Below are 14,817 nucleotides of genomic sequence, written 5' to 3'. Positions count from 1 at the left end.
TTTTAACTAGGGGCCAGCAAATTATAGACAATAGGCTAAATCCAGCCCACCCACCACCTATTTTTTACTTTTTGTATATTTTATGACCCACACATTAAGAATGGTTTTTATATTTTTAATGATTGGGAAAAAAATCTAAAGAAGACGAATATTTCATGGCATATGAAAATTACATGAAACTCAAATTCCAATGTCTATAAAAGTTTTATTGGAACATGAACATGCTCACTTGTTTACATACAGTCAACAGCTGCCTTTACACTGAAGTGGCAGCGCAGAGGGTTGTGACAGAAACAGTGTGGCCTGCAAAACTAAGAATAGTTACTATCTGATTCTTTATAGGAAAGGTTTTCTGACAAAGGACCTAAAGATTTAGGGTAGGAGAGTGAGACTTTTTAAATTACTTTTTAAGTCATTGGCAAAGGAGCCCTGTGGAAACTGGGGGAAATGGGGATAAGAAGAATGTTCCAGACACGGGAACAAATACAGTGCTTCATGTGCTCAAGGAATAGCAAGGAGCCAGTGTAGCCAATGGATCGAGCAAGAGGAGACGAATGGGAGCAAAGTCAGTGGAGTCTCAATAAACAGATATTGTTGTTTTTGATGTGCGGGGAGCCGAGAAAGTGCAGGGACTCAAAACAAGGACCTTACCTGATGGCAAAAAAAACTTGAAGGCAGGTTCCTAACCAAGGAAAGGAGCTCACCTGAATGGTACAAGCCGAAGGTGGGCTTCTGGTCAGGATGAAAGCTCACCTGAACGGTGCATGCCCAAGGTGGGCCTCTGGTCAGGATGAAAGCCTGCCTGCATGGTACAAGCCAAGGGCAGGCCTCAGGTTACACAGCTCTCATTTTGATGTTGATGGGGAAGAACTGGGGCTTTCCTGGGAAAACAATTTCCATGTTTGCGCTGGAGAACATGGATTGTTTCTCAGGTGACTAGTCTTTCCTGTTGTTTTGTTATTCAGTTTTCCTCAGTCTTTCCTGATCATTTGCTTATTATTCTTATTTCCCATTCTTATTTTCCTGTGGTGACTTGTGATTTAACAAAATTACAACAATAATATAGTAAGAATTTCATCCTGAAGGACTTTCCCCTATTTAAATCCAACTTAGTTAAAACATAGTGTTTATCTATTAACTAGTTATATAGTAAACTTTAGAGTTAGGATTTTAATGAGGTTCATAAAAGTTAGACATATATTATCCAAAAAACCTAGCTGTGAGTTTTGTCTTTGATTTTAAAAGCTTTTAAGTGATAGCTAGTTTAGTTAAGTTGGTTTATATTTACTTACACTACCTCCCTGCCATAACGCTTTGAAGATAAGCACCAGTCTACAAACAAGGTTTGTAAATGCCAAATTCTTGTGTCTATGGCCTCTTCAAAGTACTCACTAAGTTTAGTTAAGATAGAAGTCTTAAAACAGGATGCATAGCTGCTATACCATGTAATAGTTAACCAATGTACTTTTAACACTGTAGTGTAATCTGTAGTGAAAAACTGTCTATATAATCAACCACTGTTGCCAATAAAGTTTGAGCAGTCCAGTGCCCTGAAAGAAGAGACAAAGAGGCTGTCTCCGATGCAAAAGCTGACGTCCGTCCCTCTTCTTCGGGAAAATGTACACTCCCTGGCCGTCGGAGCTGGCCTCCGGCATTGATGTTCCTTTATTCAATTAGCAATTCAACGAGTGATTTTTGAGTGCATCCTATGTGTCACACATTTACAAGGGACACAGATTCTAGCAATGAACTTCATAGCTAAAAGTTCCTGTGCTCACTGGATAGATAATCAACAGACAAGTAAAAATAAATGGCTAGGAGAAAACTAAAGGGAGGGACAGTGGTGAGTTTCGGGGTGGTAATTTTTAGATATAGTAGCTTGAGAAGACTTAAGATGGAAGGTGGTATTTGGGTAAAAACTCAAAAGACATAAAGGAGCCCTGTGGAAACTGGGGAAAATGGGGGTAAGAAGAATGTTCCAGACACAGGAACAAATACAGTGCTTCATGTGCTCAAGGAATACCAAGGAGCCAGTGTGGCCAATGGATCGAGCAAGAGGTGATGAATGGGAGCAAAGTCAGAGAAGTGCCCAGCAAGCTTAGGCAGGGCCTTGAAGAACCACCCAGGGACTCTTTCTTTTACTCTATGTGAGACACAAAAGATACTTAAGCAAAGTAGTGGCAGGCCCTGACTTCAGTCCAGATCAACCTAGATGGTCCATTGAGAAGAGGCTACAGAATAAACTGTAGCAAGGAGGAAAGTAGAGTCAGGAAGCAACTGCACTGGTGCCAGTGAGGGCTGGTGATGACTTGAGTCCAGGCGGTAGTGGTGGCAATGGTGAGAGGTAGATATTTAAGGTATATTTGGAAAATAGAGCCCGTAGGACCTAAGGATGGATTGGATGTGGGTTTTGAAAAAAAGTCAAAACTGGCCCCACATTTTCTACCTCAAGCTACTACTAGGGTAATGTAGTAGTCATTGATTTGAGAAGCGAAGGCTATGGGAGACATGTGTTGGCTTTTGGATGATGGAAGGAGGGGACAGATGTACAAGAATGATGACATCATGGAAGTGTTAGCTTGGAGATGCATTCTCCAAGGGGAGATGTACAGTGTGCAATTAGGTATATATAGAACTGTGGAGATCAGGAGACGTCAAGGCTGGATTTATGAATTTAGGAGTCCTCTAGAGATAGAGGGGATGTGGGTATGGCTGTTACATCTATTCAGTAGTATAAGATGATTCCATACAAAGCAAAAGTGCATTACAAATGACATCCGAGGAATAGAGGCCTGATATCAGACATTATCAAAAGCTACTCAGGAAAGTTTCATTCCAAGTAGAATGCCAGGAACAAGTATAAAAATATAATGAGGCATTCATAATTAGAATTGCTCCTAATTTGCCTCGTTGAGGAAACTGTTTACAGTGAGTGGGATTATAATTTTATACATTGGTTTGCAAAATCAATCACAGCTCTATTACAATTACATTTTGGAGAGAATGTATTATCGCCATAGAAATTAGTAAGTCATTTGATGGGTTCACAACACCTCCTTACACTAAGACAAGATTAGGAAAATAAAACCACCTCTAACATATGGACAAACAAAATATGATGCATCAGAATCCCTGTTGACTCTCACAAATGCTTCATCTTTAAAAAAAACAAACAAAACAAACAAAAAAACAAAAACCTTGACTAGCTTGGCTTCCTCTTTTGGTAAAAATCTTTTAGTTTGGACAGTTATTCAAGCTGAACTGGTTAGGGGCCTCCAAGGCAGGGTTTCTCAATCTTTCTTCCATTATTGACTCTCTCCACCAAGGATGCTTTTTAGGTATTTTTTCCTCTAATTTCCACCCATGAAATTGTTTCATTGTGGTAAGATATGCACAGCATAACATAATATATATCATTTTAACCATTTGTAAGTGTACAATTCAGTGTCCTTGGCTACATTCATAATGTTATCTAATCATCACCACTATCTATACCCAAAATATTATCATTATCATCACTTAAACTCTATACCCATTACATAATTTCTCTATTCTTCACACCCCCCAGCCCCTGGCAATCTTTATTATACTTTCAGTCTCTATGAATTTGTTTATACTAGTATCTTATATAAATGGAATTATATAATATTTGTCCTTCTGTGTCTGGCTTATTTCACTTAGAAAAATGTTTTTAAGACTCATCCATGTTGTAGCATATACAAAAATTTCATTCCCCTTTATGGCTGAATAATATTACATTGTATGTGCAGACAACATTTTGTTCATCCATTTATCTGTTGATGGACACGAGGTGTTTCCACCTTTCGGTCATTGTGAATAATGCTGTTATGAACACTGGTGTGCAAATACCTGTTTGTATCTCTACTTTCAGTTCTTTTAGTTACAAACCTAGGAGTGGAATTGCTGGGCCCATGGAACTTTAATATCACAGATAAACTGAATATCTCTTTATGTTTTTTATATATGTGTACATATATTTATACTTTAAACTATATATGCTTACATTTTATATATACTATATGTGTGTATGTGTGTAGTGTGTATGTATACATACTTTATACTCAAAAAGAGTAAGATTTCACCACCACCCTCCCAGACTCAATTTTTACTTCCTCAAGTGGTAGGGGTCAGTGATATTACCCTCACTGAGCCTAAGGTCAAGGCAGGTTTCTTGCCTTAGATGAAGTTTATATATTGGTAATATAGACACAGATAAACTCCTTAGAGAGGAGTGAAGCCATGGATGATAAGGAAGATGACCCCAAAACACAAAAATGTTTAAAGTCATCTTTATTCCCCATGCAATGAAGTTATCCGTATTTTATTTAGTCTTCAAAATTGCCAACAATGGATAAAGTAATGAGCCCAAGAATGTTTTGGAAAAGAGTTCTCAGCAGTTGTGTCAGGACCAAACCAGTGAAGCAAATAGTCTAGGGGAACTTTTGAAAACGGTGGAGATTAGTGAAGTATTCCCACTGAGCCCAAAATATCTCTACAACACAAATAGAATAATTACAAGCAAGGGTTATGTAAAACATGGCGGGGGAAGATAAAGAAACAAAAAGTGATCCAAAGATCAGGCTGTGGGAAGCCAGGTGTCAGCGAGGTTACTAGATGGTTCTGTCAGCATATGGGATACATATTGGTTCCTAGCTGGAAGGCAGCTTGGCAACAGCCTGGAATATTCTCACCTAGGTTTCATGATATGTGGTTGCCTAATGCTGTGTTGTTTCATTACATAAAGAAGGAATTAGGAAGATTGTGTAACAGTATTTGGAAAAACAACAGTTTAAGTACCTGACGAGACCCTTCAGTGTCAAGAGAGACAGGAAGAGAATGAGAAACTGCCAGAGTGGAGGAGACTGAAGAGACAGGACTGCTAAATACGATGTGGGATCCTGGACCAGATAAAGGACACCAGTGGGAAAACTGAGAAATTCCAAATAAAGTCTGCAGTTCCATAAGTAGTATTGCCAATGTTAATTGCTCCATTTTAGTACTTGTACCATGGTTAGACAGGATGTTAAGATGCAGAGTAAAGGGCGTACTGGAACTCTTGGTACCATATTTGCAATTCTCCTGAGAGTCTAAAATTGTTTTAGAATAAAAAACAAAAGAAAACAAACAAACAACATCAAAGTTTCTGGTAGCTGCTGAGTGTCAGAAGCAGACTGCGACTGGCATTGCTGAAGAATGTTTGGAGTAAGGGGTCTGTATTTAGTAAGAGCAGCAGCTTTGAAATCTGACATGAGAATAACTTCTGTCTCTGTCTCCCTTCCAATTCCACTGCAGGGTGTGTTGGGTGCATCATGTAACTGGGATGTGGGTGTACCCTTTCCTGGAACACATTGGCCCAGGAGCCAGAATCCTCTTCTTTGGGTCTACAACCATCCTAATGAACTTTTTGTACCTGCTGGGAGAAGTTCTGAACAGCTATATCTGGGACACACAGAGAAGTAAGTATTGTTTAGGGGAGCATAAAACAAAGGAATTGCTGTCTAAAAGAGTGTGTGCAGAGAAAGAAGGAAAATTCCACTGTAGCACAGGATCTCTTATAAAGTGTCATTTTTATAACTATAATATTAATTTAAGGGCTGCTGGCAGTTACCTGAAAGGTTTATTACTCACTTTGTCATATTAGCTAGTAAAACATGCAAATCTAAGAGAAAAGAAGCATGTCTATAAAATTTTATAGGGAGAAATGTAGTGTTAACCAAAAAAAAAATTTTTTTTTTAGGATGCTTACTCTAACAAAATATTGCCTTAGGTAAAGGGACCCCTGATTAAATAGATAAATTGTTCAATGTAACCAGTCTCATTAGAAGTCATCCAGACCTTTGTGTGTCATCCTTTGTGTGGGTGCAGTAGCTTCTGAGAGGTCCTGGCACCATTCTGCTAGAACTCTAAGTAGCACAGAATGCCTCTCTGGCAACTGTGATTCACCTAGTGGTGGTCACAGTCAAATCTTGAAGGTGGCAAAGAGGTAGGGGCAGTAAAGGGTGATACTTCATTGCTACAAAAACTCTCTTAACCTATGATTCGATTTCTTTTTTGTTTCTATTTATGGCAGAGCCTCCATCTGGGCAAGGCACGTAATCATACCCACGCTGTGCAAAACCTGTCCAAAGTGTATGTAAGATAACATAAAAATGGGAAAGTGGAGAAAGCAACAGCACAGATATGTAGTGATTTGAGCCCTGCATGAGAATACATCCAAAGACAAGATGGTTTGAGGATTTTAGAGAGCTCTGGGCTTCGCCTCCGATACAGTCACCACACTGTAGATGCCACCAGTAAATGGTCTCTGCTCCATAGACATTAAGCACCCTGTTCTGTGCCAGACACTATGCCAGGAAATTGATCTAATCAGACAAATAAAACACAGTTGTTGCATGTTACTGAATTGGACTTTTTTGTGTGTATATCTTCTAAGGTTGTATATGTCAAGGTGTTAACCAGTGTTAAATGGCCCAGAGAAATTTGAAAGTTTCCTTTCTCAGCAGCTGGCTGGATTTTCAGCAGTGGTCTATTAGAAAAAGTGTCAAATATTTTTATTCAGTTCAGGCCACAGCTTGGGGGACTAAAAATTAATCTTTGAATCATTTTCCTCTCTGTTCAATGGGAATCATCATCTTTATTAGTTAACTTATAAAAAGCCTTTAGTTAACTTACAAAAATATTTTGAGAAAAAATATAAACTTTTATCAGCTTCTTGGGAGAAAGACTATATTTAATCAAATGTGTCTAATATACATTATTCAGGAAGTTCTTTTGACACCCTGTTTCCCCCCTGATTAGCTTGATTCAGACCTACATTTGGCCATTGTTCTACAACTACCAAGAGAAAATGACTTAGAAACCAAGAGAGGAGTTCCCTGGTGGCTCAGCAGGTATTGTCACTGCTGTGGCTCTGCTTTTGCTGTGGTGCAGATTCAATCCCTGACCTGGGAATGTTGAATGCCTCAGACAAAGCCAAAAGCAAAAAAACCAAGAGAGAAGAAAGCTAGATTAATAGACTACTACATTTTAGCAACTTTCTTGAGTTCCAAGTTAAAAACTAATAGTGAAGCTAAGGTTTTTGGGTTTTTTTTTGTCTTTTTGCCATTTCTTGGGCCGCTCCCACGGCATATGGAGGTTCCCAGGCTAGGGGTCTAATCGGAGCTGTAGCTGCCAGCCTATGCCAGAGCCACAGCAACACAGGATCCGAGCTGCGTCTGTAACCTACACCACAGCTCATGGCAACGCCGGATCCTTAACCCACTGAGCAAGGGCAGGGATTGAACCTGCAACCTCATGGTTCCTAGTCGGATTCGTTAACCACTGCACCATGACGGGAACTCCTGTTTTTTTTTTTTTTTTTTTTTTTTTTAATGATCTGTCCAATTAATTGGTGCCATCCTCTTGAGTAATGTGAATTAAGGTTAATATTTTGTTAACTCATTTAAGATGTAGATACTAATTTTATTTACACGGAACCATCTAGTTAATTCCTCAGAGGCAGATGTTTTGTGTAAAGTGGGCATCTTTTTTGTTTATGATAAGGATTGCAAACTCATGGCCTCCTCCAAATTTCACCTGCTAGAAAGTTTTGTTTGACCTATACAGGATTTTTGGTTTTGAACCAATATTTTAAAATTCAGAGATTTCACATAAAGTCCAGATATCTTAGCTAATCAAGTATCTTAAGCTCTGGCAACACCAAGCCCACTGTTATTTTCCGGCAAAAAGGAATTAGAATTGAGCATCAGTTGCCTCCTTTAAATGGCTCTAAAATTTTCCCTAGTTCTCCTCACCTGGCCACTTTGCTCCCTGACAGTAGCTGCCTGGCTCTATAGGTAACTGAGTTTGAAAGTGTTGATTAAAAGCAGGTGTGTGTGTGTGCGTGTGTGTGTGTGTGTGTGTGTGTGTGTGTGTGTGTGTTAAAAGGAGTTAAATACAATCAAATACAGTATTACAATCTTGAGTACCTTTCCTACACCCCAAACAAAATCCCCCAAAGAGCAGGAATACCACATTTGAGTCCCCTTCCCTAGATCCATCCCTATGGATTTTTAATGGCTCAGCTTCCTCCCCTTGGTTATATTGGCTTCAAATTAAAAAAAAAAAAAAAAAAAAAAACACATTATTATAGAATCTTAGAATTGAAAATTAGATTAGAAATCATCAAAACCAACCTCTTTTTTTTTTTTTCCCACTAAGAGGGAGTTGAGACCTAGAAATAAGTGACCTGCCAAAACAGGTGGTTGCAGAGCCAACACCTTCTGACTAGTATTCAATCCAGTATTATTTCTGGTGAACCATTGGAACATCACTTCAGAAACCCAGACATATGAGAGCTCAGAAACTTCACTAAGAATCATGGATCTAGCTCATTAAAAAAAAAACAGAATAGATCAACCTGGTATGATCTATGAACAAAAAAGCCCCTAAAATAAGCTAAGTTAACAATGAAGCTTTTGCTCCTTTTAAATGAAGTTAACTCAAGGTAGCTTTGTGGCTGTTATGCTGGCTTGCAAGGGCAGCTATAGTAAAGGACTACTAACTAATCAGCTTAAACAACAGAAATCTAATGTCCCACATCCCTGGAGGCCAGAGGGTCTTGGCAGGAATGTTTCCTTCTTTTTGTTTGTTTGTTTTTTTTTGTTTTTTTTTTTTTTTTTGTCTTTTTTGTTGTTGTTGCTGTTGTTGTTGCTATTTCTTGGGCCACTCCCGCGGCATATGGAGGTTCCCAGGCTAGGGGTTGAATCAGAGCTGTAGCCACTGGCCTACGCCAGAGCCACAGCAACTCGGGATCCGAGCCGCGTCTGCAACCTACACCACAGCTCACGGCAACGCCGGATCGTTAACCCACTGAGCAAGGGCAGGGACCGAACCCGCAACCTCATGGTTCCTCGTCGGATTCGTTAACCACTGCGCCACGACGGGAACTCCAGGAATGGTTCCTTCTAAGGACTGTGAGAGAAGGATCTGTTCCGGGATTCTCTCCTTGACTTGCAGATGGCTGTCTTCATGTTCACATGGCATTCTCCCCTGTATGTGAGGCTGTCTCCACATTTCCTCTTTTTATAAAACATCAGCCGTATTTGATTAGAGAAACCCTGATGACTTCATTTTAACTTGGGAAAGACCCCACCCCCAAACACAATCACATTCCGAGGTATGAGTGGTTAGGTTTGGGGAGACCAGTTCAGCTATAATCTACCTTCTGCCCACCCCCTCAAAAGTTCATGTCCTTCCATCACACAAAATACATAGCCAGCAACCCACAAAGTATTTCCAGCATCAACTCTTAAATCTAAAATCTCATCTTAAATATCATCTACCTCAGGTATGGGTAAGACTCGGATATGATTCATCCTAAACCAAAATTGCTCTCCAGTTGTGAACCTGTGACGCCAGACAGAAGTATATCTACTTCCACAACACAGTGGTGGAACAGGCATAACATATGCATCCCCTTTCCAAAAAGGGGAATCACAGGGAAGGTGGCGGGGGAGGGAGGCAGGGGTGCAGTCACAGTCATAACCAAGTTTGAAAGCTAGCAGGGCAAATTCCATTCAAGTTTAAGACATGAGAATAGTCCTTTTTGGCTGAATGCTATAACCTCAGGCCTCACCAGGAGAGGGGGTATGGCCTGCCATCTCAGCACTGGGCAGCAGCCTTCTGGAGCTAAGGAGGAGCCAGCCCCAGAACCACCTGCAGAGTCATTCTTCCTTCATTTCATCCTGTCCCTTTCAGTCCAGGCTGGCAGTGTTTCTACTGGTACAAAATTTTCCCATGATCCTCAGGTGAGAGGATCCCCGACAGGTCCTTCCTGGTTTCTGCGGAGACGGTTAATTGGATCCATGAGACACATGCCTGATCTCTTTAGCAAATGATTGTCCAGACACACCCTTGGCCTTAGCTCTCACATTCTGAAGTCCTAAGCATTAGGACTTCAACCTCTGAATTTGAGGGGGACATAATTCATCCCCTAACAGCTGAAATAGTCTGTGTTTAAGCTAAAAATTTATTCCAACTCCAGTATGCCAAACTGTTGTAACCAGTCTTACTAAAGTCAAGCTTTATATGACCAGAAATGAAAGTGGCCCAAAGTGAAAGGTTGGGGTAAGAGAAGAGAAAACAAGCAAAAGAGGAAAAAGAAGAGGAGGGAGGTCCTGTTGTGGCTCAGCAGGTTAAGAATCTGACTAGTATCCATGAGGATGCAGGTTCAGCCCCTGGGTTAAGGCTCTGGTGTTGCCATGGGCTATGGTGTAGGTCACAGACACGGCTCAGATCTGGCATTGCTGTGGCTGGGGTGTAGGAACTTCCATATGCCTCAGGTGCAGCCAATAAAAAAAAGGCAAAAAAATTTTTTTTTTTTTTTTTTTAAAAGGAGAAGAGATTGGCGCCAGGTCCATGTGACAGAAACCACCACCTTTCTTCTCCCCCAACTTTCCAACAAACTCACACACATCAGCCGCAGGCCCCCAGGGCCCCAGCGCTGCCCTCTGATTGGGCCCCTCTCCCGGTGGAATCACATGACTGAGTCTCTCAGGGTCAATCAGCTCTTCCTCTACATTCCTGAAAGAACATCCTGCCTTAGCTTTGTGACAGGTTTCTTTCTTCTAGTTGTGTGGAAATTATACCTCTGGTTCTTCCAAATATTATTTACAGCTGTCTAATTTTTTCCCTCCACCTCAAAGCTGCCAAACTAAAGTAGGTGGGGAGCCATTTTCCCTTCTGGGTCGGTGAACACCCCCTGGTCTCCACCCCCACTTTTGAAGATTCCACTCTTACTGCCAGCTCAACTCATCCGCAGGAGAACACTTAGGAAGAAAGAGACTTTAAAGAGAAAAGCAAGCAGTTATTAGCTTCTCCACAGGAGAGGGAATATGGGACAGAGCTGGGACCCAAGTCATGTGTGCTATTTGAACAGAATCCGTGTTGTGTTTTTCTGCCTTTGCCTTGGTTACCCAACAACTAAGCCATCTCCTGCCTTCTCCCCCTCAACCCTATTCCTCCTCCCTTCAAACGTCCTTACTCTTTAATTTGAAGTTTTCCCTAATAGGATTTCCGAGAAGTACTTTGGAAAAAGTGTTACAGATCTCTGCCAGTTCTTTAGTCATGAAAACCAAACCTAAAAGACTGTCCAAGGACACCTGTTCTGAGCATGTTACCCGCATTCCACTGCTACCGCCCCGACCACACAAAACCCACATGCTAGGAGCTGGCAAAAGGGGCAGCAAGGGGGTCTCCTATTTTAAGCCATATTGTGATGATCCTCCATGTTTTGTTCTACTGCTTTTCCACTAGTTCAGTCTTCTCTGTGTTCACTGTTTATTCATTTATTCCATACAGACTAATTGAGCTCCTACTATGAGACAGACACTCTGTTAGGTGCTGGGAATATAATCAGGAACAAAATAGTTAAGAGCTCTGTCCTCAGAGAACTTGTAACTTATAAAAGAATACTAACAAAACCTGCCAGGCAGTATTTGGGGTTTTTACAGCAAAAAGGCTCTGAAAATTTGGTTTTAGGACAAAAGTATTTAAGTAGAAGCAAAAAAAACAAAACAAAACAAACAAACAAAAAGAAGTGGGGAGCTTTTCCCAGATTTAACTTTAATTTAGGAGAATGACTTAAACACTTTCATCTCCAGGGAAATGAAACATCATTAACTATTCACTACAGACAACAGGCAGCGGTCTTACCAGTCTGGTACATATGAGTCTCTCAGGAAGAAAAACAGTTCTACCGGCTTTGGGTTGAAGAGAGGGAGAACTTGAGTTTAATTACATGTGGGTCTGGAAATAAATAGTTCTTGTGGCTAGTAAGCTCTCTCTGAGTCTTAAAAAAAAAAAAAAAAAAAAAACACAAAGATTTGATATTTGAAAACCCAGAGTCCTTGCCTTAGGAAGGGACACAAATCAAATAAAAATAAATAAAGTCCCTTTGAAACTCATCAGCTCCACATCTCCTGTTGATGGATGCTGGTTACAAAGCAGTCTGGTTGGGATTTCTGTGCAAACTCAATGAGTCAAGAACTGACTTGCGTCCTTCACTCCCAGAGGCTGTTAGAGTTGGGTGTGTCTCCGAGATGTTCTATCCTGATTTGGGGGGAAGGGTGGGGAGAGAGGTCACTGAGGAAGTTTCTGGAGAAAGTTGTAAATGACTTTCCCTCTTAGCTAGGAGAAAAGGGATGGGTGTGGAGGGTGGGTGGGGAGAAGTGTAGAGAGATGAGAGTTCTCTCAAAGCAGCTTTGGCAAACCTGCTCCCAGTTTAATCTGATGTTCAAATGAAGTATTTTGCCTGTATTTCTAGGTATGGAAGAAGAGAAAGAGAAACCTAAATTGGAATGAGATCCAAGTCTAAATGGAAGAGCAGGATGGAGCCGCCATTGAAGACTCTTTACCCCCTGGGCCTTGGTAGTTCAGGAGAGGAAGCTTCAAAGAAAGCAATGGAATCCGCCTCCATCTCCCTGCCCCAGGGGAGGTAGGGGAGGGACACCTTTTATAGAGAAATACGTAAGAGAATAGAATACAGATAGTCCCGAAATAACTTGCCCTCAATTGTGTTCTAAGGAATTCTTTTCAAATTCATTATTGATAATAACATTTTTTTCTTTTTTTCTTTTGGCTTCTTCCAGTTTTCAAAGCAAAAACTGGTCGTTTGATTTTTGCAATTATAATCCTATTTAATCAAGAAAAGCTAAAGTCCTGTGGTGTTTCTTGTTGAGAAATACGTGAAAACGAAAGGGACATTTGTGAAGTATGGCATTCGAGTATTTATTTAGTCCTACAAGTAGCTGGAATAATGAACCTGGGCCACAGGGTGAGCCTGGAGGAAACAGGATGGATGTCCCCTATTGCAATAATGTCACAGTTGCCTCAAATAGGCAAAATTAGTAATAAGTGTATTGATTTAGTCAAATCCCTGAGTGTATTTGGATCTCATGATTTAATCTTGTGAAAATTCCTAGATGCAAGCAAACTAAATCTAATAAAAGCCAAGCAACCCCTAACCTGATGTCTGTATGGTGCCTCGCAAAACCTAACACTGGTGTTCCTTTCTTTTTTGTTTCTATTACCTGTTGAAAGTGGTCTTATTGAGCCTGGTTCTTGTATTTTTTTTTATTTAAAAAATATGTGTCTTTTTGATAAACTCAAAAAGAATAATTATGTTGGGAAAAAAGCTAGCTTATAAAGTCTTTGACTATAATTATTTTTAAATAATACTAATGCCAAATAGGTGGTAAAAAATACATAAAAATAAATTAGAGAAATATAAGGAAAGAGTGTTTAAAAATAAAAACAGAAGAGTTCCTGACGTGGCTCAGAGGAAACAAATCTGACTAGCATCCATGAGGATGCAGGTTCTATCTGTGGCCTCACTCAGTGGGTTAAGGATCCGGTGTTGCCGTGAGCTGTGGTGTGGGTCAAAGACTCAGCTCCGATCTGGCATTGCTATGGCTTTGGAGTAGGCCAGCAGCTACAGCTCCAATTAGACCCCTCGCCTGGGAACCTCCATATGCCTCGGGTGCAGCCTAAAAAGACCAAAAAAAACCAAAACAAAACAAAACAAAAACAGAAATTAAAGCAGAAAAAAAATTGATAAATTAATAGTGTCTCATCTATACAAATAGCATTGAAATATGCAAACTACTGATATGTTAACTGAAAAGAAACACAAAATACTTAGCACATAAGCACCAATATGAGCAAATTTTTAATTATAAAAATATTTTTATAGTTCCATGGCAACAAATTCTTAGAACTCAATGAAAAGTGCAATTTTCAAGGAAAATGGGTTCAATAAGAATTAGAAAATTGTAATCAACTAATGTTCATAGAAGAGGTTTTTTTACTGTTCAATTAACTATTTCCAAAAATGGAGTTGTGTCCAGGGTATTTTATGAGCAAGTTCTTGAAAACTTTCAAGTAATAATTCTCATGTTTATTAAATTGTTCCAAGATTACAGAATGATGAAACACTTCCCAAATTATTTTTCAAAATTAATAAAACCTTCAAAACAAAGCCAACATAGCAAAAAAAAAAAAATTTTTTTACTTGCTTTAACGAAAATATCAGCAACATAAACCCAACACTATAGAAATCAGTTTTCAAAACTAAATAAGGTTCATTCTAAAAATTCAAAGATGGCTTAATACTATGATTTTTGTTAAAAACATTGTCTCAATAGTACGCAAAGGAAAAAAATCATATGATTCTCTCCATAGGTGCTCCGAGGCATTTGAGAAATTTTAACATTTATTCCTGATAATACTATTAGTAATATAGAAATATCTGATAAAAAGAAACAGTCAAAGGCATTCCCTTTCAAGGTCAGAAATCAGAGAAGAATGTCTGTGACGGTGGTTACTGTTATTTTTTTGATATGTTTGTGACTGTTACATCTAGCATCAAATAAGTTATGTTTGACCCAAAGTGAAGAAGCTTTATGTTTTAAGAAAAGTCTTATGTAACTATAGAATTGATATTATTAATGCAAAAGAAAATTAAATATTTAAAAAAAGAAAAAAGGGAACAGAGCAAAACCACCATTTAAAAGGAAATTATTTCTGCAGATGACTCTCAGAATGAAGAAACCTCAAAGAATGGAATATTTTTAAGGACTTGCTGGGACAGTTCCTTCAGGGCCTTGTGACTCCCCCCTCTCCAGATAACACTTTCCTACTTTTGACACCAAACAGACGCATAAAGAAGTTGACACCTGTGGGGCTTGGCTATAAGCTGATTCAACTTACATTGCAGTGCTTTGGGTTAGTACATCACTGCTAGGGTGGAAATAGGAT

The 14,817-nt window shown here is 39.6% G+C and overlaps 1 protein-coding gene across 6 annotated transcripts in view; it reads left to right on the top strand.

Annotated features, from left to right (window-relative positions):
- AIG1 (androgen induced 1) overlaps positions 1–13,025 on the top strand; it is a 251,842-nt gene extending 238,817 nt beyond the window's left edge. For 2 of the 6 annotated variants that reach the window (XM_021072467.1, XM_021072446.1), the window contains 3 exons: positions 5,314–5,477; positions 6,092–6,109; positions 12,326–13,025. In XM_021072467.1, the coding sequence (XP_020928126.1) occupies positions 5,314–5,477; positions 6,092–6,109; positions 12,326–12,353 (210 nt within the window). In that variant the 3' untranslated portion in view covers positions 12,354–13,025. Of the gene's footprint in view, positions 1–5,313; positions 5,478–6,091; positions 6,151–12,325 lie in introns of all 6 variants that reach the window. The other 4 variants (XM_021072459.1, XM_021072454.1, XM_021072473.1 and 1 more) reach the window with 2 other exon arrangements.

This window comes from Sus scrofa, chromosome 1 (assembly GCF_000003025.6).
Source record: "Sus scrofa isolate TJ Tabasco breed Duroc chromosome 1, Sscrofa11.1, whole genome shotgun sequence".
NCBI classification, from domain to species: Eukaryota; Metazoa; Chordata; class Mammalia; order Artiodactyla; family Suidae; genus Sus; species Sus scrofa.
The sequence above is the reverse complement of the archived record's forward strand: the minus strand, read 5'-3'. Positions and strand labels throughout refer to the sequence as shown.